This window comes from Lichenostomus cassidix, unplaced genomic scaffold, assembly GCF_008360975.1.
Source record: "Lichenostomus cassidix isolate B80296 unplaced genomic scaffold, HeHo_3.0 HiC_scaffold_772, whole genome shotgun sequence".
NCBI classification, from domain to species: Eukaryota; Metazoa; Chordata; class Aves; order Passeriformes; family Meliphagidae; genus Lichenostomus; species Lichenostomus cassidix.
The window spans coordinates 48,717-72,276 of record NW_028147600.1 but is presented as its reverse complement, the minus strand read 5'-3'; the positions used below and the strand labels follow the sequence as shown (position 1 = coordinate 72,276).

The window sequence follows — 23,560 nt, the reverse complement described above, 5'->3', positions numbered from 1 at the left end:
CTGAGAGTTGAGTTTTATTACAAACGGGAATTTGGGGATTTGGGATTTTGGGGGATTTTGGGGGATTTTGGGAGATTTTGGGTCTCAGAAGTGAGCAGTGACTCTGTCGATCTCCAGGAGGTCATCGAGGATCTGTGGGGGAGAGAAGTCAGAGCTCACCTGTGCTGAAACTCACCTGGGTCTCACCTGTCGTGAACCTCACCTGTACTGAGTTTCACCTGTACCAAACCTCACCTGTCCAGAACCTCACCTGGACCAAATCTCACCTGTTCTGAACCTCACCTGTACCAAACCTCATCCACACCAAATCTCACCTGTTCTGAACCTCACCTGAACCTCACTTGTCCCACCCTACACCTGTCCCAGGTGACTCACGATGTCAGGTGTGCTGATCTTCTCACTTGTCCCATACCTGTCCCATCTCACACCTGTCCCATTCCTCACCTGTCCCACCCCTGTCCCGCCCCACACCTGTCCCAGGTGACTCACGATGTCAGGTGTGGTGCCGATCTTCTTGGCCAGCTCGGCGCGCTCCATGGAGCTCAGGTAGAGGAATCTCCCCAGCAGTTCTCCATCCAGAACGTTCCGCACGGCGTTCTGCAGCAGGCGGCGCTCCGACTGCAGCAGCCTGCCAGGTGAGACAGGTGAGGGACAGGGGAGACAGGTGAGAGAGGTGTGGAACAGGCGTGAGACAGGAGAGAGACAGGTGAGAGAGGTGTGAGACAGGTGGGACAGGTGAAAGGTGTGAGACAGGTGGGACAGGTGTGTACAGGTATGTGCAGCTGTGTCATTACCTGAAAGCCCTGGGGTTCAGCCTGGCCAGGTGTGGTGTGTACAGGTGTATCACAGGTGTATCCCAGGTGTGTACAGGTGTAGGACAGGCGTGCCCAGGTGTGTCCTGGGTGTGTCATTACCTGAAGGCCCTGGGGTTCAGCCCAGCCAGGTGTGGCAGGGCAGAGCTCAGCGCATTCTGCAGCATCAGCAATGACAATGTGCGTGTAGGACAGGTGTATCCCAGGTGTGTACAGGTGTATCCCAGGTGTGCCCAGGTGTGTACAGGTGAGTTACCTGAAGGCCCTAGGATTCAGCCCGGCCAGGTGCGGCAGAGCAGAGCTCAGAGCGTTCTGCAGCATCAAAAGTCTCCTGTAGGTTTTCTCCTGCATTGGCAGCAGCAACCCCAGACCTCCGTCCAGAGTGGCTGTGGGGGAAAGGTCAGGAAAATCCCAAAAACCCCAAAAACTCCAACCCCAAAACCTAAAAATCCCAAACCCCAAAAATCCTAACACCAAATATCCCAAACCCCAAATCCAACCCCAGACCTCCGTCCAGAGTGGCTGTGGGGGAAAGGTCAGGAAACCCGTAAATCCCCAAAACCCCAAAAATCCTAAATCCCAAAAACCCCAAACCCCAAAAATCCCAAAACCTGAAAATCCCAAATCCCAAAAATCCCAAACCCCAAACTCAGCCCCGATTAACGGTTTGAGGTTCTGGGTGGGGCCCACCTGGCCCTGCCCCTCACCCAGCCAGGTGAGGTTTGTCCTTGCCCCACCTGGCTCAGGTGTGTCTCCAGGTGTGCCTCACTGAACCAGGTGATGTGCTTGTTCTCCCAGGTGTGTCCCAGGTGTGTCCCCAGGTGTGTCCCAGGTACCCCAGGTGTGCCCCCAGGTGTGTCTCACCGAACCAGGTGATGTGCTTGTTCTCCCAGGTGCTGCTGCGCCGGTTGGGTCCGTCGCCGTGGCCGCGGCAAGGTGTTCTCCAGAAGGTGTTGACGTGAGCGCCGACGTGGAAATCGGCTCTGCGCAGGAGCCGCAGCCCGCCGAACGACTCCTTGGCTGCGGGGACACCTGGCGTCACCTGGGGCTCACCTGGGCACACCTGGGGGTCACCTGGGGGTCAGCCGGCCCCGTCCCGCTCACCTTCCGGCAGGTACATGTACACCAGCAGGTTCCGGTCGCGGTCGGACACTGCGGGAGGGAGGAGAGGTGGGTGAAGGAAAATTAACTGGAATTTAATGAAGTTAACCCAAATTCAACCAAAGTCACACAAATTCAACTAAATCCACCCAAATTCAACCCAAATTCAATAATAACTATCCCAATTCAACCAAATCCACCCAAATTCAACCAAAACCATCCAAAGTCAACCCAAATCCACCCAAACCACACCTGAACTCAACCCAAACCCAACAAAAATCATCCAAACTTACTGAATTTCAACCAAAGCCACCTAAACTCACCAAATTTCAACCCAAACTCACCCAAATTCACCAAATTTCAACCCAAACTCACCCAAATTCACCAAATTTCAACCCAAACTCACCCAAATTCACCGAATTTCAACCCAAACTCACCCAAAATCACCAGATTTCAACCCAAACCTGCCCCACCCGCCCAGCCGTACCCAGGAAGCCGAGCTGAGTTCCATCGACCATGAAATCCACACTGTACACCTCCAGCGGCTTCGCGTCCTGCGGGGACACACCTGTCACTGTCACCATGGCTGTCACTGTGTCAGTGTCATTGTCACTGTCACTGTCACTGTCACTGTCACCGTCACTGTGTCAGTGTCACTGTCACTGTGTCATTGTCACTGTCACTGTGTCATTGTCATTGTCACTGTCACTGTGTCACTGTCACTGTGTCACTGTCAGTGTATCGCTGTCAGTGTGTCACTGTGTCAGTGTCACTGTCACTGTGTCATTGTCACTGTCACTGTGTCACTGTCACTGTGTCACTGTGTCACTGTGACTGTCACTGTCACCGTCACTGTGTCAGTGTATCACTGTCAGTGTGTCACTATCGCTGTCTCACTGTCTGTCTCACTGTCACTGTCCCTGTGTCACTGTCAGTGTATCGCTGTCAATGTGTCACTGTGTCACTGTCACTGTCACTGTGTCACTGTCCTTATGTCACTGTCTCTCTGTCACTGTCCCTGTGTCACTGTCACTGTCACTGGTATGGCACCACTGGTGCCACCTGGTCACTCTCAGACCCCCGGGTGACCCCTGAGTGCCCCCAGGACCTTTGGCCTTTTCTTGAGACCTCAGAGTGACCTCTGAGAGCCACAAGTGTCCCTCAGGACCCTCAGGTGTCCCCCAGGCCCCCCTGGCCACCCTCTGAGCCCCCCAAGCCTCCACCCAAGCCCCTCGGTTGTCCCCCTGGGTGTCCCCAGGGGTGGCTTGGTGGCCCCAGGGCAGAGTTTGGTGTCCTGATGGCCCCAGGGGTGGTTTGGTAGCCCAGTGACCCAGTTCAGTAGCCCAGTGGCCCTAGGGTGGTTCAGTAGCCCTGGGGGTGGGTTTGGTAGCCCAGTGACCCAGTTCAGTAGCCCGGTGACCCTGGGGGTGATTTGGTGGCCCCAGGAGGGTTTGGTGGCCATGGGATGGTTTGGTGACCCTGGGGGTGATTTGGTGGCCCCAGGAGGGTTTGGTGGCCATGGGATGGTCTGGTGACCCCAGGGAGGTTTGGTGACCCTGGGGGTGATTCAGTGGCCCTGGGGAGGTTTGGTAGCCCCAGGATGGTTCGGTAGCCCAGACACCCAGCCCAGCAGCCCAGTGGGGTTCAGTAGCCCCTTGACCCACGTCACTAGCCCAGGACTGACCCGGCTGACGAGCGACAGCGTCTTGCTCTCCTCCTGGTAGCGCAGCAGCGAGATGCTCTTCATGAGGTCGGCGGCCAGGATGAAGCTCTTGACGCTGATCATCTGGTGGATGTAGAGCTGCGTGTCGATGAACGCCATGCCCGTCAGCTCGTTGTCCTTCAGGCTCCACAGGAAGATCTGAGGGGACACCGCGAGGTCACCGTGGGGGTCACTGACCTCGTGGTGGCCACTGACACCTCCTTGGTGGCCATTGGAACTTCCTTGGTTGGAGGTATCAACATCAGCTTGTTGTCCTTCAGGCTCCACAGGAAGATCTGGCAGAGGGGACAGGGACATCTTGAGGTCACCGTGGAGGTCATTGACCTTGTGGTGACCATTGGAACTTCCTTAGTAGCCACTGGAACCCCCTTGGTGGCCCCTTGGGTCACAAAACCAAACCCAACAAACACTGAGTGACCACCAGCATTGTCCTTCAGGCTCCACAGGAAGATCTGGCAGAGGGGACAGGGACACGTTGAGGTCACCATGGGGGTCACTGACCTCGTGGTGGCCATTGGAACCTCCTTGGTGGCCACTGACACCTGCTGTGGTTACCCAGGTGTGCTCAGGTGTACCTTTTGCCCTATTGCCAACACCAGGTAGCCACGGCAGTGACACAGAGCTGTCACAGGTATGTACAGGTGTGTACAGGTGACTCCCCAGCTGTTCCCCAGGTGTACAGGTGTATCTCAGGTGTACCTTTTGCCCGATGGCCGACACCAGGTAACCGTGGCAGTGACACAGAGCCGTCACAGGTGTGTACAGGTGTGTACAGGTGTGCCCAGGTGTATCTCAGGTGTACCTTTTGCCCAATCGCTGACACCAGGTAGCCATGGCAGTGACACAGAGCTGTCACAGGTCCCTTCTGCTCCTTCTCGTAGAGCACCTTGAACTTGTTCTTGGTCAGAGGCTGCCCCGGCTCAGGTACGACCTCGATCACGTCCAGGATCAGGATCTGCGCAACAGGTGACACAGGTGTGACATGGGAACCCTCAGGTGTGACACAGGTGTGACCTGAGAGAGCACAGGTGTGACCTGCGACAGCCCCACGTATGTCCCGGGAACCCCAGAGTGTCCCCAGAGCACCTGCAGAGCCCCACAGGTGTATCCTGGGACTCCCCCAGGTGTGACCTGGGAAGCCCCTGAGTGGCCTCTGGGTGTCCTCAGGTGCCTCAGGTGTCCCTACCCTGCCCTGGCAGGTGACCTCTTCGCCCTGCATCAGACAGGTGCCCCCCCAGGTGTGTCCCAGGTGTGCCCAGGTGCATACCCGTCCCCGACAGGTGACCTCCTCGCCCTGCATCAGACAGGTGCCCACAGCCACGTAGCCCTTCAGGCCTGACACGGTTTCCTCGGAGCGCAGAGACACCGTTTTCATACAGGTGACGTGTTCCCACTCCTCCAGGGCGATCCTGCGCAGGTGAGACAGGTGGGACAGGTGAGATAGGTGGGACAGAGGAGACAGGTGAGAGGTGGGATAGGTATGGGATAGGTGAGACAGGTGAGATGAGACAGGTGAGACTGATGAGAATGGAGCACTTCATGCAGGTGACATGTTCCCACTCCTCTGGGGTGATCCTGGGACAGGTGGGACAGGTGGGACAGGTGAGGTGCTCACACTCCTCCGGGGTGATCCTGCACAGGTGGGTACAGGTGGGCACAGGTGGGGTCAGGAGAGGTCACAGGGGCACCCCCGGGATTTGAGGTCACACCTGGTGTTGCAAGGTGCTCCCAGCTCACCTGGGATTTTGGGGTTTCCAGGAGGATTTTGGGTTTCCCAGGGATATTTTGAATGTTTTGGGATTCCCAGGATTTGGGGTCACACCTGGTGTTGGGAATCGCCTCCCATCTGACCGGGGGTATTTTTGGGATATTTTAAGATATTTTTGGGATATTTTTGGGATATTTCTGGGATATTTTTGGGTCTTTTAGGATCACCTGGTATTGGGAATTACCTCCCAGCTGACCGGGGATGTTTTGGGATATTTTAGGATATTTCTGGGATATTTTAGGATATTTTGGGATATTTTTTGGTCTTTTAGGATCACCTGCTGTTGGGAATCGCCTCCCAGCTGACCGCGGCTGTTTCGGGATACTTTTGGGATATTTTAGGATATCTTTGGGATATTTTGGGGTATTTTTAAGATATTTTAGGATCACCTGGTGTTAGGAATCGCCTCCCAGCTGACCGGAGAGATGAGTTGGGATATTTTAGGATATTTTTGGGATATTTTAGGATATTTTTGGGATATTTTAGGATAATTTTGGGGTATTTTTGGGGTATTCTGGGGTATTTTTGGGTTACCTGGTATTAGGAATTGCCTCCCAGCTGACCGGAGAGATGAGTTGGATGCTGAAGGCTTCCTGCTGGGGAGGGACATAGCGATCGTCTGGGGACAGAGGGACAGAGGGACACCGTTAGGGGACAGGGGGACACTGGGGGACACTGGGATTGGGGGGAACATGGGGAACTGGGGGGATGGGGACTGAGGGACACGGGGGACAGAGGGACACCGTTAGGGGACACTGGTTAGGGGGACAGGGGGATTATGGGGGACACTGGGACAGGGACTGGGGACAGGGGGGACAGAGTGACACTGTTTAGGGGGACAGGGGGACACTGGGTTTGGGGACACTGGGTTTGGTGGTGACACAGGGTTAGAGGGGACAGGGGGCCTGGGGACACCTGGGGACATGGGACTGGGGGGCAGACAGGGACTGGGGGGACAGGGGGGTCAGGTGTGACACAGGGACTGGGATTGGGGACAGGGGGGACAGAGGGACACTGGGATTATGTGGACACTGGGACAGGGATTGGGGGATAGGGGGGTTAGGGGGACATGGAGGAATTGGGGGGACACTGGGATTGGGGACACCTGGGGACATGGGGTCAGGGGGCAGACAGGGACTGGAGGGTCAGGTGGGACACAGGGACTGGGGGGACACAGAGGGGACACAGAGGGTCTGGGGTGACACCTGGGGATTCGGGGGTGTCCCCAAGGTGTCCCCAAGGTGTCCCCAGTGTCCCTGGGTGTCCCAGCTGTCCCCAGGCGTTGTCTCCCTCATCCCCAGGTGTCCCCAGGTGTGTCCCCAGCTGTCCCAGGCATCCCCAGGTGTCCCCCAGGCATCCCCAGGTGTCCCCAGGTGTCTCCTCACCTCTCTCGATGCTCTCAAACTCTTTCTCCTCTCCTGTCATGCGAGGAATTCGAGTGCAGGGGTGAGGAGAGCTCGTGGCCACTGCGTACACCTGGGGGGGAAATGACACCTGAGAGACACACCTGGGACACCCTGAGACCCCCCAGGACACCCCCAGAGCCCCCAGCACCCTCAGGACCCTCAGCTCCCACGGCCACCCCACAGCCCCTGTGTCCAGGTGTGCCCAGCTGTGTCCCAGACTTGCCCAGGTGTGCCCAGGTGTATCTCAGGTGTGTCCAAGCTGTGCCCAGCTGTCCCCAGGTATCCCCAGCTGTGCCCAGGTGTGTCTCAGGTGTGCCCAGTTGTGTCTCACCTTGGACTCCACGTGATAAGCCACGTAGTGAGCAGTGCAGCGCAGAGGAATCTTCCTGACAGGCCAGGGAGCGTCGTAGGACAGGTAAGCAGGTAGGACACTGATCCTCAGTTCACCCTGAAAATATCCCAAAAATATCCCAGAATTATCCTAAAATATCCCAAAATTATCACAAAATCACCCCAAAATTAATGATCCCAAAATCACCCCAAAGTGGCTCAGGGAGCATCATAGGACAGGTAAGCAGGTAGGATGCTGATCCTGAGCTCACCCTGCACAAAAACATCCCAAAATATCCCAAAATATCCCAAAATTATCCCAAAAACAGGTTAGGTGTTGTAGGACAGGTAAGCGGGGAGGAACCTGATCCTTAATTCACCCTAAAAATATCCCAAAATATCCCCAAAATCGCCCCAAAAAATGGGTCAGGGACGCCCAGGTGTGCCCAGGTGAGCTCACCTGGCGGTTGAAATACAGGAAGCCCTTGGGGCACTTCAGGTGTGACCCCAGGTGTGTCCAGGTGACTCCCCAGGTGTACCCAGGTGTACCCAGGTGACCCCCCCAGGTGTGGCCAGGTGAACCCAGGTGTACCCAGGTGTGCCCAGGTGTGCCCAGGTGTACCCAGGTGACTCCCCAGGTGTACCCAGGTGTGGCCAGGTGAGCTCACCTGGCGGTTGAAGTACAGGAAGCCCTTGGGGCAGTTGACGTTGTGGAAAGGTGCGAAGGACTCCACAGGTCCATCGATGGCCATCGGGTGAAGCCGCAGAGCTCCGCGGCCAGTCAGCAGCAGCCAGTGCGGGGCGGGGCCACAGATGAACACCTGTGCAGGTGAGACAGGTGAATAGCGACAGATGATGGACAGGTGAGGGACAGTGAATGGGGACAGGTGAGGGACAGGTGAGACACCCAGACACCCTGTGAGCAGCAGCCAGTGTGGGGCAGGGCCAGAGATGAACACCTGTGCAGGTGAGGGACAGGTGGGACACCTAGACACTGCCGGGAATGGGGACAGGTCAGGGACAGGTGAGGGACAGAGACCCCCAGAGCCCCTGGGAATGGGGTGGGCTGCAGGTGAACACCTGGAACACCTGGATTTGGGGTGCTCCTCCCCTCCAGGTGACAGAGACCCCCAGAGCCCCTCAGATTTGGGGTCCCCAGGTATGGGATCGACCCCTGGATTTGGGGTCTGGATTTGGGGTCCATTTTTGGGGTCTGGATTTGGGGTCCATTTTGGGGTCTGTTTTTGGGATCCCCCATCTCACCCCAAGTATCCATCAATGTCCTGGAAGTGCCGGAATGACCTCAGCCCACATTTGGGGTTTCCCCCCAGATTTGGGGTTTCCCCCCAGCTTCAGGGTCTCCCTGGATTTGGGGTTCCCCCTGGATTTTGGGGTCGATTTTTGGGGGGTTTTTTGGGGTCCCCACTCACCCCTGAGTACCCGTAGATATCCTAGAAGTGCCTGAATGATCCCAAAGATTTAGGGTTTTCCTCCCAGATTTGGGGTTTTCTCCCCAGATTTGGGTTTTTTGGGATTTCCCCAATTTGGGGTCGATTTTTGGTATTTCCCCCCAATTTGGGGTCCATTTTTGGGGTTTTTTGGGGTCCCCACTCACCCCCGAGTACCCGTAGATGTCCTGGAAGTGCCGAAATCTCGCCACCCTCCCCCTGGGCCCCCCAGGCTCCTCGGGGGTCCCTGCTGCCCCCCCCGGGGCTCCCCCAGCTCCTTCCGGCTTCTTCCGCGACGGTTTGGGTTTCTTCTCCCGGAAATTGATCCCGTGGGGCACCTGGGGGGGAATTTGGGATGGGTTGGGGTATCAGGGGCAATCTGGGGTGTTGGGGGAGGATTTTGGGATGTTTTGGGGTATCAGGGGGGAATTTGGGGTGTCGGGGGGAATTTGGGACGTTTTGGGGTATCGGGCGGAATTTGGGGTGGTTTGGGGTCTTGGGGGTGAAATTTGGGGTATTTTGGGGTCTCCTGGGGGGATTTGGGATGTTTCGGGGTGAAAATTTGGGACGTTTTGGGGTGAAAATTTGGGATATTTTGGGGTCTCTGGGGGTAAAATTTGGGGTATTTTGGGGTCCCCTGTGGGGATTTGGGATGTTTTAGGGTCTCAGGAGGGGATTTGGGATATTTTTGGGTATCGGGGGGTTTTGGGGTTGTTTGGGGTCTCAGGGGGAGAATTTGGGATGGTTTGGGGTCTCAGTGGGTGAAATTTGGGGTATTTTGGGGTCTCAGGGGTGTAAATCTGGGATATTTTGGGGAATTTGGGGTTCAGGACCCCCCATAATCCCCCAAATTTCTGCTGACCTTGCGGAATCGAACCTTCAGGTTGCTCTGGCCCAGCTGGGAGTCGTGGGAGAAAGCTTCGTAGAGGAGCAGCTCCTGATCCACGTGCACCTGGGAGCCAAAAAACCCCAAAATTCATCCCAGAAACTCCAAAATCCATCCCAGAAAATCCTAAATCCACCTGGGAACCCCAAACCCCTCAAAGAGGAGAAGCTCATGATCCACGTGCACCTGAGACCCCAAAAACTCATCAGGGGACCCCAGAAATCCACCTGGGAACCCTGAACACCTTGTAGAGGAGAAGCTCCTGATCCACGTGAACCTGAGATCCCAAAAATCCATCAGGGGACCCCAAAATCCATCCCAGAAACCCCAAAATCCATCAGGGGACCCCAAAATCCACCCCAGTATCCCCAGTATCCCCACACCATTCCCACCCCATTCCCAGTACAAACCAGTGCTCCCAGTATCACACCAGTAGGTAGTGGTGGCTCTGCCATTCCTGGGATCCTCACATCCCCCATATCCCTCCATCCCCACACCATTCCCAGTATCCCCAGTATCCTCCCACCATTCCCAATGACTCCCACACTATTCCCACCCCATTCCCAGTACAAACCAGTACAAACCAGTGCTCCCAGTATCACATCAGTAGGTAGTAGTGACTCTGCCATTCCTGGGATCCTCACACCTCTCCATCCCCACACCATTCCCAGTATCCCCACACCATTCCAGTGCCATTCCCAGTATTCCCAGTACAAACCAGTACACACCAGTACAAACCAGTAGGTACTGGTGGCTCTGCCATTCCTGGGATCCTCACACCTCTCCATCCCCACACCATTCCCACCATTCCAATGCCATTCCCACACCATTCCCAGTATCCCCAGTATACCCAAATGCCATTCCCAGTACAAACCAGCACAAACCAGTACAAACCAGTACACACCAGTAAGTAAGGCCGGCTCTGCCTCCTGCCCAGCCCCACCAGCAGCAGCTCCCTGACGTGGGGCAGCTCTCTCTCCCCCATTCCCAGTATCCCCAGTATCCCCACACCATTCCCAGCATCCCCAAATGCCATTCCCAGTACAAACCAGTACAAACCAGTACACACCAGTAGGTAAGGCCGGCTCTGCCTCCTGCCCAGCCCCACCAGCAGCAGCTCCCTGACGTGGGGCAGCTCTCTCTCCACCATTCCCAGTATCCCCAGTATCCCCACACCATTCCCAGTATCCCCAAATGCCATTCCCAGCACAAACCAGTACAAACCAGTACAAACCAGTACACACCAGTAGGTAAGGCCGGCTCTGCCTCCTGCCCAGCCCCACCAGCAGCAGCTCCCGGACGTGGGGCAGCTCTCTCTCCACCATTCCCAGTATCCCCAGTATCCCCAAATGCCATTCCCAGTACAAACCAGTACACACCAGTACAAACCAGTACAAACCAGTACACACCAGTAGGTAGGGCCGGCTCTGCCTCCTGCCCAGCCCCACCAGCAGCAGCTCCCTGACGTGGGGCAGCTCTCTCTCCCGCTCTCCCCTCTCGTCCTTGCGCTGCTCGGCCGCCGGCTGGCCGAAGGAAGAATCCACCAGAACCCGCTGGCCGACGGGGAAGTTCTTCACCAGGAACACCAAACGCCATTCCGGGATGGAATAAATCTGGGAATTGGGAATTAAAATTGGAATTAAAGGTGGGAATTGAATTAAAAATGGGAATTAAAAATGGGAATTCTTCACCAGGAACACCAAACGCCACTCGGGGACGGAATAAATCTGAGAAATGGGAAATAAAAATGGGAATTAAAAATGGGAATTGGAAACGGGAATTAAAAATGGGAATTAAAAATGGGAATTGGAGCAAAAAAATGGGAATTAAAAATGGGAAAATGGGAACTAAAGAGGTTGAAATGGGAAGTTCTTCACCAGGAACACCAAACGCCACTCGGGGACAGAGTAAATCTGGGAAATAAAATGGGAATTAAAAATGGGAATTAAAAATGGGAATTGGAGAAAAAAAATGGGAATTAAAAATGGGAAAATGGGAATTAAAGAGGTGAAAATGGGAAGTTCTTCACCAGGAACACCAAACGCCACTCCGGGATGGAATAAATCTGGGAAATGGGAATTAAAATTGGGAATTAATTAAAATTGGGAATTAAAATTGGGAATTCTTCACCAGGAACACCAAACGCCACTCGGGGATGGAATAGATCTGGGAATTGGGAAATAAAAATGGGAATTAATTAAAAATGGGAATTAAAAATGGGAATTGTTCACCAGGAACACCAAACGCCATTCCGGGACAGAGTAAATCTGGGAATTGGGAAATAAAATTGGGAATTAATTAAAAATGGGAATTAAAAATGGGAATTAAAAATGGGAATTCTTCACCAGGAACACCAAACGCCATTCCGGGACAGAGTAAATCTGGGAATTGGGAAATAAAATTGGGAATTAATTAAAATTGGGAATTAAAAATGAGAATTCTTCACCAGGAACACCAAACGCCACTCGGGGACGGAATAAATCTGGGAATTGGGAAATAAAAATGGGAATTAATTAAAAATGGGAATTAAAAATGGGAATTAAAAATGGGAATTAAAAATGGGAAAATGGGAATTAAAAATGGGAATTAAAAATGGGAATTGTTCACCAGGAACACCAAATGCCACTCGGGGACGGAATAGATCTGGGAATTAAAAATGGGAATTAAAATTGGGAATTCTTCATCAGGAACACCAAACGCCACTCGGGGACGGAACAGATCTGGGAAATAAAAATGGGAAGTAAAATTGGGAATTAAAAATGGGAATTGAATTAAAAATGGGAATTAAAAATGGGAAAATGGGGATTATAGCAGGGAAAATGGGAATTCTTCACCAGGAACACCAAATGCCACTCGGGGACGGAATAGATCTGGGAAATAAAAATGGGAAAATGGGAATTAAAAACGGGAATTCTTCACCAGGAACACCAAACACCACTCAGGGACAGAGTAGATCTGGGAATTAAAGATGGGAATTAAAAATGGGAAAATTGGGAATTAAAAATGGGAATTATAGCAAGAAAAATGGGAATTATAGCAAGAAAAATGGGAATTAAAGAGAGAAAATGGGAATTCTTCAGCAGGAACACTAAGTGCCACTCTGGGACAGAATAAATCTGGGAAATGGGAATTAAAGAGGAGAAATGGGAATTAAGGAGGGAAAACAGGAATTGCAGGGAAAACAGGAATTAAAGACAGGAAATGGGGAATGGGGATGGGAATGGGAATGGGACAGTCCCTTCCCAGTGCTCCCAGTGCCATCCCAGTACGTTCCCAGTATTCCCAGTTCATTCCCAGTTACCTCCATGTTGCCGTTCTCCCTGGCCAGCACACACCAGTGCTCCCAGTCCATACCAGTCCATTCCCACTCCATTCCCAGTCCATTCCCAGTCCATTCCCAGTCCATCCCAGTCCATCCCAGTCCATCCCAGTCCCATCCCAGTCCATCCCAGTCCATTCCCAGTCCGTTCCCAGTCCCTCCCAGTCACCTCCATGCTGCCGTTCTCCCTGGCCAGCACACACCAGTCCCTCCCAGTCCATCCCAGTCCCTCCAGTCCATCCTAATCCCATCCCAATCCCATCCCAGTCCCTCCCAGTGCTCCCAGTCACCTCCATGCTGCCGTTCTCCCTGGCCAGCACACACCAGTGCGAGGGCTCGGCGCTGTACTGGGGAGTTTCTCTCTCAGGAGGGTTTTGGCGTCTCGGCTCTTCCTTGGGGGGAGAGGAACCCGAGAGCCCCGAGTCGCCGTAGAGCATCTCCTCCTCGTCATCCACCGAGTCACTGGGGAAATAATGGGATTGGGATACACCTGGGGACACCTGAGATACACCTGGATACACCTGAGATACACCTGGGGACACCTAGGGACACCTGCGGACACCCTGAGTCCCCGTAGAGCATCTCCTCCTCATCGTCCACGGAATCACTGAAGGAATCATGAGAAGAATGGGATTAGGATACACCTGGATACACCTGAGATACACCTGGGGATACCCTGAGTCCCCGTAGAGCATCTCCTCCTCGTCATCCACGGAATCACTGCAGAAAAATGGGATTGGGATACACCTGGATACACCTGAGATACAGCTGGATACACCTGAGATACACCTGGATACACCTGAGATACACCTGGGGACACCTGGGGACACCCTGAGTCCCCATGGAGCATCTCCTCCTCGTCGTCCACGGAATCACTGGGGAAATGGGAAAAATGGGAAAAATGGGAAAAAAATGGGGTTGGGATACACCTGCGATACACCTGAGATACACCTGGGGACACCTGGGGACACCTGGGGACACCTAGGGACACCTGGGGACACCCTGAATCCCCGTAGAGCATTTCCTCCTCGTCATCCACGGAATTGCTGGGGAAATAATGGGGAAAAAATGGGAATAATGGGATTGGGATAGGCCTGGGGACACCTGGGGACACCTGGGGACACTGCCAAGAACACAGGAACACCTGGAGATTAGGGACACTTTGGGGACACCTGGGGACACCTGGTGACGCCGCCACCCACCTGAGGTCCTGGATGAGGGTCTCGGCCTCGGCGTGGGGGCGGGGCGGCGGCTCCTCGCGGGGAGCGCGGCTCTCGGTGGTGAACATTCCGGAAACGTCGCGGTACAGGCAGAGCGCGGTGACACGGGATTGCTGGGGACAGCGTTGGGGACAGCGTTGGGGACATTGGGGACATTGCGGATATTGGGGACATTGGGAATATTGGGGATATTGGGGACACTGGGGACATTGGAAACATCATTGAGGAAACTAGGGACATCACTGGGGACATCACTGCGGACATTGGGGACACTGGGGATATTGGGGACATCATTGCAGACATTGGGGACATGACTGGGGACACTAGGGGCATCACTGGGGACACTGGGGAAACACTGCAGTACAGACACAGTGCTGTCACCCATGATTGCTGGGGACATTGGGGGCACTGGGGACATTGGGGATTGCTGGGGACATCAGGGACAGCTGGGGACACTCACATGTGACACAGGTGGCCTGAGCAGCGCCAGGCGGGGTTTGGGGCGGGTTTGGTGACACTGGGGACTTTGGGGACAGCTGGGGACACTCACATGTGACACAGGTGGCCTGAGCAGCGCCAGGCGGGGTTGGGGTCAGTCACGGATGGTTAGGGTGGGTTTGGTGACACTGGTGACACTCACATGTGACACGGGTGGCCTCAGCAGGGCCAGGCGGGGCGCTCGGCCGCCGTAGGTGTCACCCTTGAGGGTGAAGGTGGCCAGGTGACCCTCGGCGCTCAGCAGGACACCGAAGGGATCGGCGACGGCGCAGTGCACGATGGGAGAGCCGAGATCGACCGGGACAAAGTGCAGCTGGGTCACTGTGGGGACAATGGCATTGTCATTGTCACCTGTGTGTCACTGTCACACCTGTGTGACACCTGTGTGACACTGTCACACCTGTAACACCTGTGTGAGCTCAGATTGCAGTGCACGATGGGAGAGCCGAGGTCAACGGGGACAAAGTGCAGCTGGGTCAGTCCAGGGAGAGCAGTGTCACCATGGGGTCACAGCACTGTCACACACCTGTGTCACACACCTGTGTCACACCTGTGTCACCTGCCAGTGTCACCTCATTGTCACTGCACCCCCAGAATTACCCAGCGGTGTCACCTGGACGATGAACTGTCCCTGTCCCAGGTGTGTCACTGTCCCAGGTGTGTCACTGTCCCAGGTGTGTCCCCAGGTGTGTCCCTGTCACTGTCCCAGGTGTGTCACTCACCGCCCTGCAGCAGCCGCAGTCCCAGAGGTGACACCTGGACGATGAACTGTCCCTGTCCCAGGTTCCCGGCGAACACGGTCGGTCCCTGGGTGGCAAAGCCACTCGTGTCCAGCTCCAGGATCTCCTGGCCGGTCTGCAGGATCTGGGGACAGCGGGGACATTGGGGACATCAGGGGACAGTGGGGACATCAGGGACAGCAGGACATGGCCCCCCAGGGATGCCCCGGAAGCTGAGCACTGTCCCCAAGAGGGACATGGGGACACCGTGGGGAACAGGGGGACAGCAGGTGGGATTGAGGGGTGCCTGTGTTCCCTGTGATGTCCCCAATGTCCCCAGTATCCCCAATGTCCCCAGTGTCCTCAATATCCTCAATGTCCTCAATGTCCCCACTGTCCCCAATGTCCCCAATGTCCCCAATGTCCCCACTGTCCCCAGTGTCCCCAAGATCCCCAATGTCCCCATGTCCCTCATCATGGTGGAGTCCTCCCTGCTCAGGATGAGGAATCCATGTCATTACCCAATGTCCCCATGATGTCCCCAGTGTTCCCAGTATCAATATCCCCACAGTCCCCAATGTCCCCACTGTCCCCAGTGTCCCCAGCTGTCCCCAATGTCCCCATGTCCCTCACCATGGTGGAGTCCTCCCTGCTCAGGATGAGGAATCCATGTCATTTCCCATGATGTCCCCAATATCCCCAATGTCCCCAATGTCCCCACTGTCCCCAATGTCCCCAAGATCCCCAATGTCCCCATGTCCCTCACCATGGTGGAGTCCTCCCTGCTCAGGATGAGGAATCCATGTCATTTCCCATGATGTCCCCAATATCCCCAATGTCCCCAATGTCCCCACTGTCCCCAATGTCCCCAAGATCCCCAATGTCCCCATGTCCCTCACCATGGTGGAGTCCTCCCTGCTCAGGATGAGGAATCCATGTCATTTCCCATGATGTCCCCAATATCCCCAATGTCCCCAATATCCCCAATGTCCCCAAGATCCCCAATGTCCCCAAGATCCCCAATGTCCCCATGTCCCTCACCATGGTGGAATCCTCCCTGCTCAGGATGAGGAATCCATGTCATTACCCAATGTCCCCATGATGTCCCCAGTGTTCCCAGTATCAATATCCCCACAGTCCCCAATGTCCCCACTGTCCCCAGTGTCCCCAGCTGTCCCCAATGTCCCTCACCATGGTGGAGTCCTCCCTGCTCAGGATGAGGAATCCATGTCTCTCTCCATCCTCCTCGGAAGGTTCCGGAGCTGTTGTCACCTCAGGCTCTGCGCTGCCACCTGCGGCCACCTCGGGCTGGGGACACAGGGGACACAGGGGACAGAGACTCAGCGGGACAGAGGGGACATGGGGATGGGGACAGCGGGACAGGGAGAGTGACAGGGACAGGAGGACAGGGAGAGCAGGGAAGACACAGGGATGGGGGACAGGGGACACAGGGAAGGTGACATGGTGACCCAGGGGACCCAGGGAGGGTGACACGGGTGACACAGTGACACAGGTGACCCAGGGAGGGTGACATGGGCGACACAGTGACACAGGTACCCACCTGTTCCCGCGGGGGGGGCGCGGTGACAGTCCACATGTCATAGCAGCCTGGCAGCTCAAAGGTGGTGACAACCTGCGGCCGGATGCTGCGCTGGGGACAGGGACAGGGACAGTGTCACATGGGGACAGGGACAGGGGACAGGGGACAGGGACAGAGTCACACAGGGGACAGGGACAGGGGACAGGGACAGTGTCACAGGGACAGTGTGACACACAGGGATAGAGTCACAGAGGGGACAGGGACAGGGACAGTGTGACACACAGCGTCACACAGGACAGTGTCACACAGGGACAGGGACAGGGACAGGGACAGGGACAGGGACAGGGACAGGGACAGGGACAGGGACAGGGATGGCAGTCAGAGATGGGGACAGGGACAGTGTCACACAGGGACAGTGTCACACAGGGGACAGGGACACGGGACAGTGTCACACAGGAACAATGTCACACAGGGGACTGGGACAGTGTCACACAGGGACAGTGACAGTGTCACACACAGTGTCACACAGGACAGCGTCACACAGGGGACAGCAGTCAGGTATGGCAGTCAGTGACACAGGACAGCGTGACACAGGGGACAGGCAGTTCTATGGGGTACCCTATAGATTTGGGGTGTCCCTATGGGGTGCCCCATAGATTTGGGGTGTCTCCATGGGGTGCCCCATAGGTTTTAGGGTGTCCCTGGGGGGTACAGGTGACACCCAGCCTTTGGGGTCACCCTGGTTTTCCCAGCTCTGCTGTGGCACCAAAGTTGCCCCACGGGAATCTCCGCCGGGGGGGCTGGGGAGGTGCGGCTTTGGGGTTTTTGGGGTTTTGGGGGGATTGGGGGCTTTGGGGTTTTGGGATTTTCTGGTTTGGGGGTTTGGGGGATTTGGGGCTTTGGAGTTCAGTGGATTTGGGGTTCAGGGTGTTGAGAGTTTTGGGGTTTGGGGTTTATGGGGTATGGGGGGATCTGGGGCTTTGGGGTTAAGGGGGGTTTGGGGTTTTGGGGTTCAGGGGATTTGCAATTCGGGAGTTTTTGGGATTGAGGGGGTTTGGGGTATGGGGAGGATTTGGGCTTCAGGGGGTCTGGGGTTTGTGGGGTACAGGGGCAGTTTGGGGTTCAGGGAGGTCTCAGGGAGGTTTTTGGGGACTCAAAGAGGTTTTGGACTCTCAGGGGAATTTTTGGGGTTTGGGAAGGCTTTTGGGGTCTCAGGGATATTTTTAGGATATTTTTGGGTACCTGCAGCACGGTCAGAGCTCCATTTTTCCCATACCCCGAGCACAGGATGGGTTTGGGGTGTTTTGAGGTGATTTTCGGTAGTTTTGGGGTGTTTTTTGGGGTCTCAGGGAGGTTTAGCATCCCAGGGATGTTTTAGGATATTTTTGGGGTATTTTTAGGGTATTTTTGGGTACCTGCAGCACAGTCAGAGCTCCGTTTTTCCCATACCCCAAGCACAGGATGGGTTTGGGGTGTTTTGAGGTGATTTTCGGTAGTTTTGGGGTGTTTTTTGGGGTCTCAGGGAGGTTTAGCATTGCAGGGATGTTTTAGGATATTTTTGGGGTATTTTTGGGGTATTTTTGGGTACCTGCAGCACAGTCAGAGCTCCGTTTTTCCCATACCCCGAGCACAGGACGATCTCCAGGTCAGGCTCAGGGCTGTTCTGGAACTGTGGGAGACAATGGGGTCAGCTTGGGGTTTTTGGGGTGGATTTTGGTGATTTTGGAGTCCATTTTAGGGTCAGTTTTGAGGTTTTTATGGTCAGTTTGGGGTCCCACCTCTGACAGGAGCTGGTTTTGGGGTCCATTTTGGGGTTTTTGGGGTGTATTTTGGGGTGTATTTTGGGGTTTTTGGGGTGGATTTTGGGGCGTATTTTGGGGTTTTTGGGGTGTATTTTGGGGTTTCCAGGTCTCACCTCCTCGGACAGGAACGCCGGCTCCCCCATGGCCGCGTTGGCACAGGGACCAATGTTGAGGATGCTGTCACACACCTGGGGACAGGGACAGGGTCACCTGGGGTCACCTGGGGTCATTGGGGTCACCCGGGGTCACCTGGGGTCATTGGGGACAGGGAAGGGACAGGAGGGACAGAAATGACAGAGGAGACAGAAAGGGGACAAGGAGGTGACAGAAGTGACACACAGGTGACAGAGGTCACAGGGAGGTGACACAGATGATAGGGAGGTGACAGGGAGGTGACAGGGGTGACACACAGGTGACAAAAAGTGACAGGACCTCAAAGGAGTAGGTGGCCAGCTGGGGGTGACAGGGAGGGGACACAGGTGACACACGGGTGACAATGACAGACAGGTGACACACACGTGACACCCAGGTGACAATGACAATGACAATGACAGACAGGTGACACGGGTGACAGTGACAGTACCTCAAAGCTGCATGTTGCCAGCAGTGTGTGACACCCAGGTGACACAGGTGACACAGAGGTGACAATGACAGACACAGGTGACACACAGGTGACACCCCAGTGACAATGACAATGACAGTACCTCGAAGCTGTAGGTGGCCTGCTGTGTGTGACACCCAGGTGACAATGACAATGACACCCAGGTGACAATGACAATGACAGACAGGTGACAGACACAGGTGACACCCAGGTGACAATGACAGTGACACCCAGGTGACAATGGCAATGACAGACAGGTGACCCAGGTGACAATGACAATGACAGTACATCGAAGCTGTACGTTGCCAGCTGTGTGACACCCAGGTGACAATGACAATGACAGACAGGTGACACCCAGTTGACAATGACACTGAGGTGACAATGACAATGACAATGACACACAGGTGACAGTGACAATGACAGTACCTCGAAGCTGTAGGTGGCCAGCTGTGTGACACCCAGGTGACACCCAGGTGACAATGACAATGACAATGACAGACAGGTGACACCCAGTTGACAATGACACTGAGGTGACAATGACAATGACAATGACAGTGACAGTGACAATGACAGTGACAATACCTCAAAGCTGTACGTCGCCAGCTGTGTCCCTGACGCAGCCTCACTGCCATACACCTCGATCTCATCCACCTCGTCCTGCGCCTGCGGCTTCCCGCCTGGGACAGGGACAGACATGTCACCTCAGTGTCACCTCCCTGTCACCCTGTGTCACCCTGCGTCAGCCCTGCGGCTTCCCGCCTGGGACAGGGACAGAGCTGTCACCTCAGTGTCACCTCAATGTCACCCCAGTGTCACCCTGTGTCACCCCTGCGGCTTCCCGCCTGGGACAGGGACAGAGATGTCACCTTAATGTCACCTCAATGTCACCCTGTGTCACCCTGTGTCACCCCTGCGGCTTCCCGCCTGCCATGGGGACAGACATGTCACCTCAATGTCACCTCCCTGTCACCCTGTGTCACCCTGTGTCAGCCCTGTGGCTTCCCACCTGGGACAGGGACAGAGCTGTCACCCTGTGTCACCACAGTGTCACCTCGTGTCACCCCTGCAGCTTCCCACCCGGGACAAGGACAGAGCTGTCACCTCAATGTCACCCTGTGTCACCCCATGTCACCCTGTGTCACCTCTGTGCCACCCCAGTGTCACCCTCCTGTGACAGGGACACCACAGAGACACCACAGTGTCACCTCAATGTCACCCCAATGTCACCTCAATGTCACCCCCCTGCAACAGGGACATACCAGTGTCACCTCTGTCACCCACTGCCACTGCCCTCGTCACTGTCACTCTGTCACCTCAGTGTCACCTCCTGCCCCCTTACCTCACCCGGGGTCACCCCAATATCTCCAGTGTCCCCATTGTCCCCAGTGTCCCCATTCCCTCCAGTGCCCCCAGTGTCCTTCCAGTCCCCCCAATATCCCCAGTGTCCCCATTCTCCAGTCCCCCAGTGTCCCCAATGTCCTCCCAGTATCCCCAATATCCCCCGTGTCCCCTCAGTGTCCCCATTCTCCAGTCCCCCCAGTGTCCCCAACGCCCCCAGTGTCCCCCCAGTCCATCCCAGTGCCTCCATTCCCCTCAATGTCCCCAGTCCCCATTCCCCCCAGTCCATCCCAGTATCCCCAGTGTCCCCAATGTCCCCAGTCCCTCCCAATCCCTCCCAGTGTCCCCAGTGTCCCCGCAGTGTCCCCGCAGTGTCCCCGCAGTGTCCCCAGTGTCCCCAGTGTCCCCAGGGTCCCCAGGGTCCCCAGGGTCCCCGCAGTCCCCACCTGCCCAAGGTCCCGAGGGCTCTGAGCGTTTCTTCTTCACTGGGGGTTCCTCCTGGGGGGAACAGGGAGACCCCAAAACACCCCAAAATCAGGGGGTTTGGGGTCGTCAGGAGATTCTGGGGTCCCCTGGTGTGTTTTTGGGGTCCCCAGGGTGGGTTTTGGGGTCCCCAGGGGGCTTTTTGGGGTCCCAGGTGTGTTTTTGGGGTCTCAAGGGAGGGTTTTGGGGTCCTGGGATGGGGATTTGGGATCTCAGGGAGGAATCTGGGCTCCTCAGGGCAGGTTTTAGAGTGCCCAGGGGTGTTTTTGGGGTCCTCAGGTGTGTTTTGGGGTCCCAGGCTGGTTTTTGGGGTCCCCAGGCTGGTTTTGGGGTCCCCAGGCTGGTTTCGGGGTCTCACCTGCCTGTCAGGTCCCTCCTTTCCCCCTCCAGCCGGAGGCTCTGGGATGGGAATTTGGAATCTCAGGGTGGTTTTTGGGGTCCCCAGGAAGGATTTTGGGTTTCCCAGCCTCATTTTTGAGGTCCCATGTTGTTTTTTGGGGTCCCCAGGTGTGTTTTGGGGTCTCACCTGCCTGTCAGCTCCCTCCTTTCCCCCTCCAGCCGGCGCCTCCTGCAGTTTCTCGGTGTACCTGAGCAGCAGCGAGTTGCCCAGGCGAGAGCCCAGGAAGAGATAACCCGGCTCCAGGGGCACCATCTGGGGACAGCAGGGTCCTGAGTGTCCCCAGGTGTCCCCAGGTGTCCCCAAGGTGTCCCCAGGTGTCCCCAAGGTGTCCCCAACTCCTTACACAGGTGGTGAGGACAGAGGCAGCAGCTTTGTCGAAGTGGAAAGAGCGAACGGAGCGCATTCCGTCTGTGATCAGCGTCAGGACGTAGCTGGGGACACAGGGGACATGGCAGGGGACACTGCAGGGGGGTGGCAGGACACCCAGGACACCCCAAAATCCATGGGGACACCCCAAAATCTATGGGAAACACCCCAGGAAATCCAGGACCCCCAGGAACTCACTATGTCCCAGGGGAAGGAGGGGACAGAGCTCACTGTGTCCCCAGTCAGCGTCAGGACATAGCTGGGGACACAGGGGACACCTCAGGGGGACACAGGACACCCCAAAACCCTGGAGACACCCCAAAATCATAGAGACCTCCCCAGGACACCCCAAAATCCATGGAAACCCCCCAGAGTCACCCAGGACCCCCATTGTCCCAGCGGAAGGAGGGGACAGAGCACATCCTGTCCCCGATCAGGACAGAGCTGGGGACACAGGGGACACTTCAGGGGGACACAGGACACCTGAAAATCCCTGGGGACACCCCAAAATCCTTGAGGATCCCCCCAGTGTCACCCAGGAAATCCAGGACCTCCAGGAACCCACTTTGTCCCAGTAAAAGTTGGGGACAGAGCTCATCCTGTCCCCAGTGAGCACCAGGACACAGCAGGGACAGAGGCTGGTGGCACTTCAGGGGGTGACAGGACACCCCAAACCCCCTGGAGATGTCCCCAGGGTCCCCCAGACTCACATCTCGCCCCCCTTGAGGGAAATGACCATCTTGTCATAGGAGATGAAGGTGGCCTGGGCACAGTCCAGCGTCATCCGGACACCTTCCTGGATCCCTGGGGACAGATTGGGGACAGTCAGGGACAGGATGGGGATGGAATGGGGACAGAGTGGGGACAGGGATGGGACAGGGATGAGGACAGGGATGGGGACAGTTAGGGATGGGGATGGGATGGGATGGGATGGGGATGGAATGGGGACAGGATGGGGACAGGATGGGGACAGTCAGGGACAGGGATGGAGACAGGATGCGGACAGGGATGGGGACAGTCAGGGATGGGGATGGAATGGGGACAGGGATGGGGACAGGGATGGGACAGGATGGGGACAGTCAGGGATGAGGACAGGATGGGGACAGCCAGGGACAGGATGGGGACAGAGTGGGGACAGGATGGGGACAGTTAGGGACAGGGATGGGGATGGAATGGGGACAGTCAGGGACAGGATGGTGACAGGATGGGGACAGGGGAGGAGGACGGTGAACATAAGGATGAGGATGATGAGGATGAAGATAAGGATGATGATGATGATGATGGGGATGAGGAAGATGAAGGTGATGATGGGGATGAGAAGGATGAGGATGATGATGATGATGATGGGGATAAGGATGAGGAAGGTGAGGATGAGGATGATGAGGATGATGAAGGGGAGGATGATGAGGATAAGGTGAGGATGATGACGATGAAGGTGAGGATGATGATGAGGATGATGAGGATGATGAAGGGGAGGATCATGAAGGTGAAGATGATGAAGGTGAGGATAATGAGGATGATGGATGAAGATGATGAGGATGAAGGTGAGGATGATGAATGAGGATGATGAAGGTAAGGATGATGAGGATGAGGATGATGAGGATGATGATGAAGATGAAGATGATGAAGATCACCAGCCCGTCCTTACGCAGAGGGAACACGGTGGTGCCGCAGGTGAGGCTGTTCAGAGCCACGCCGTAGGGAGGAACACTCTGGTTCAGGTACAGCAGGGAGTTCACAGCAAAGATCACCACACCTCCTGGGGGACAGGGACAGTGTCAGTGTCATTGTCACCACCAG

The 23,560-nt window shown here is 55.6% G+C and overlaps 1 protein-coding gene across 1 annotated transcript; it reads right to left on the bottom strand.

The window, feature by feature from the left end:
• Position 1: 1 nt before the first annotated feature.
• Positions 2-23,520, bottom strand: LOC146421831 (cleavage and polyadenylation specificity factor subunit 1-like). The gene is made up of 30 exons (XM_085047015.1): positions 23,409-23,520; positions 22,471-22,564; positions 21,738-21,825; positions 21,521-21,646; positions 20,958-21,009; positions 19,756-19,850; positions 18,686-18,760; positions 18,359-18,439; positions 16,792-16,881; positions 16,422-16,538; positions 15,234-15,375; positions 14,654-14,832; positions 13,996-14,126; positions 13,084-13,255; positions 10,884-11,087; positions 9,451-9,540; positions 8,756-8,926; positions 7,809-7,961; positions 7,142-7,258; positions 6,790-6,880; positions 5,939-6,023; positions 4,904-5,045; positions 4,439-4,591; positions 3,598-3,774; positions 2,401-2,467; positions 1,917-1,964; positions 1,677-1,832; positions 1,069-1,198; positions 490-628; positions 2-132 (listed from the first exon to the last, which is right to left on the bottom strand). The coding sequence occupies exons 2-30, from the start codon at positions 22,542-22,544 to the stop codon at positions 85-87; spliced, it is 3,393 nt and encodes a 1,130-aa protein (XP_084903141.1). The 5' UTR covers positions 22,545-22,564; positions 23,409-23,520; the 3' UTR covers positions 2-84.
• Between the last annotated feature and the right edge of the window lie 40 nt (positions 23,521-23,560).

Excerpts from the sequence above, each read along its gene's own strand:
- LOC146421831 (XM_085047015.1), bottom strand. The coding sequence starts at position 22,544 with ATGACGCTGGACTGTGCCCAGGCCACCTTCATCTCCTATGACAAGATG. Across the intron at positions 16,882-18,358 it reads GAGCTCTGACTGTGCTGCAG|CGCAGCATCCGGCCGCAGGT; the intron begins GTACCCAAAAAT and ends CCCTGTCCCCAG. Across the intron at positions 6,881-7,141 it reads CTTATCACGTGGAGTCCAAG|GTGTACGCAGTGGCCACGAG; the intron begins GTGAGACACAAC and ends TTTCCCCCCCAG.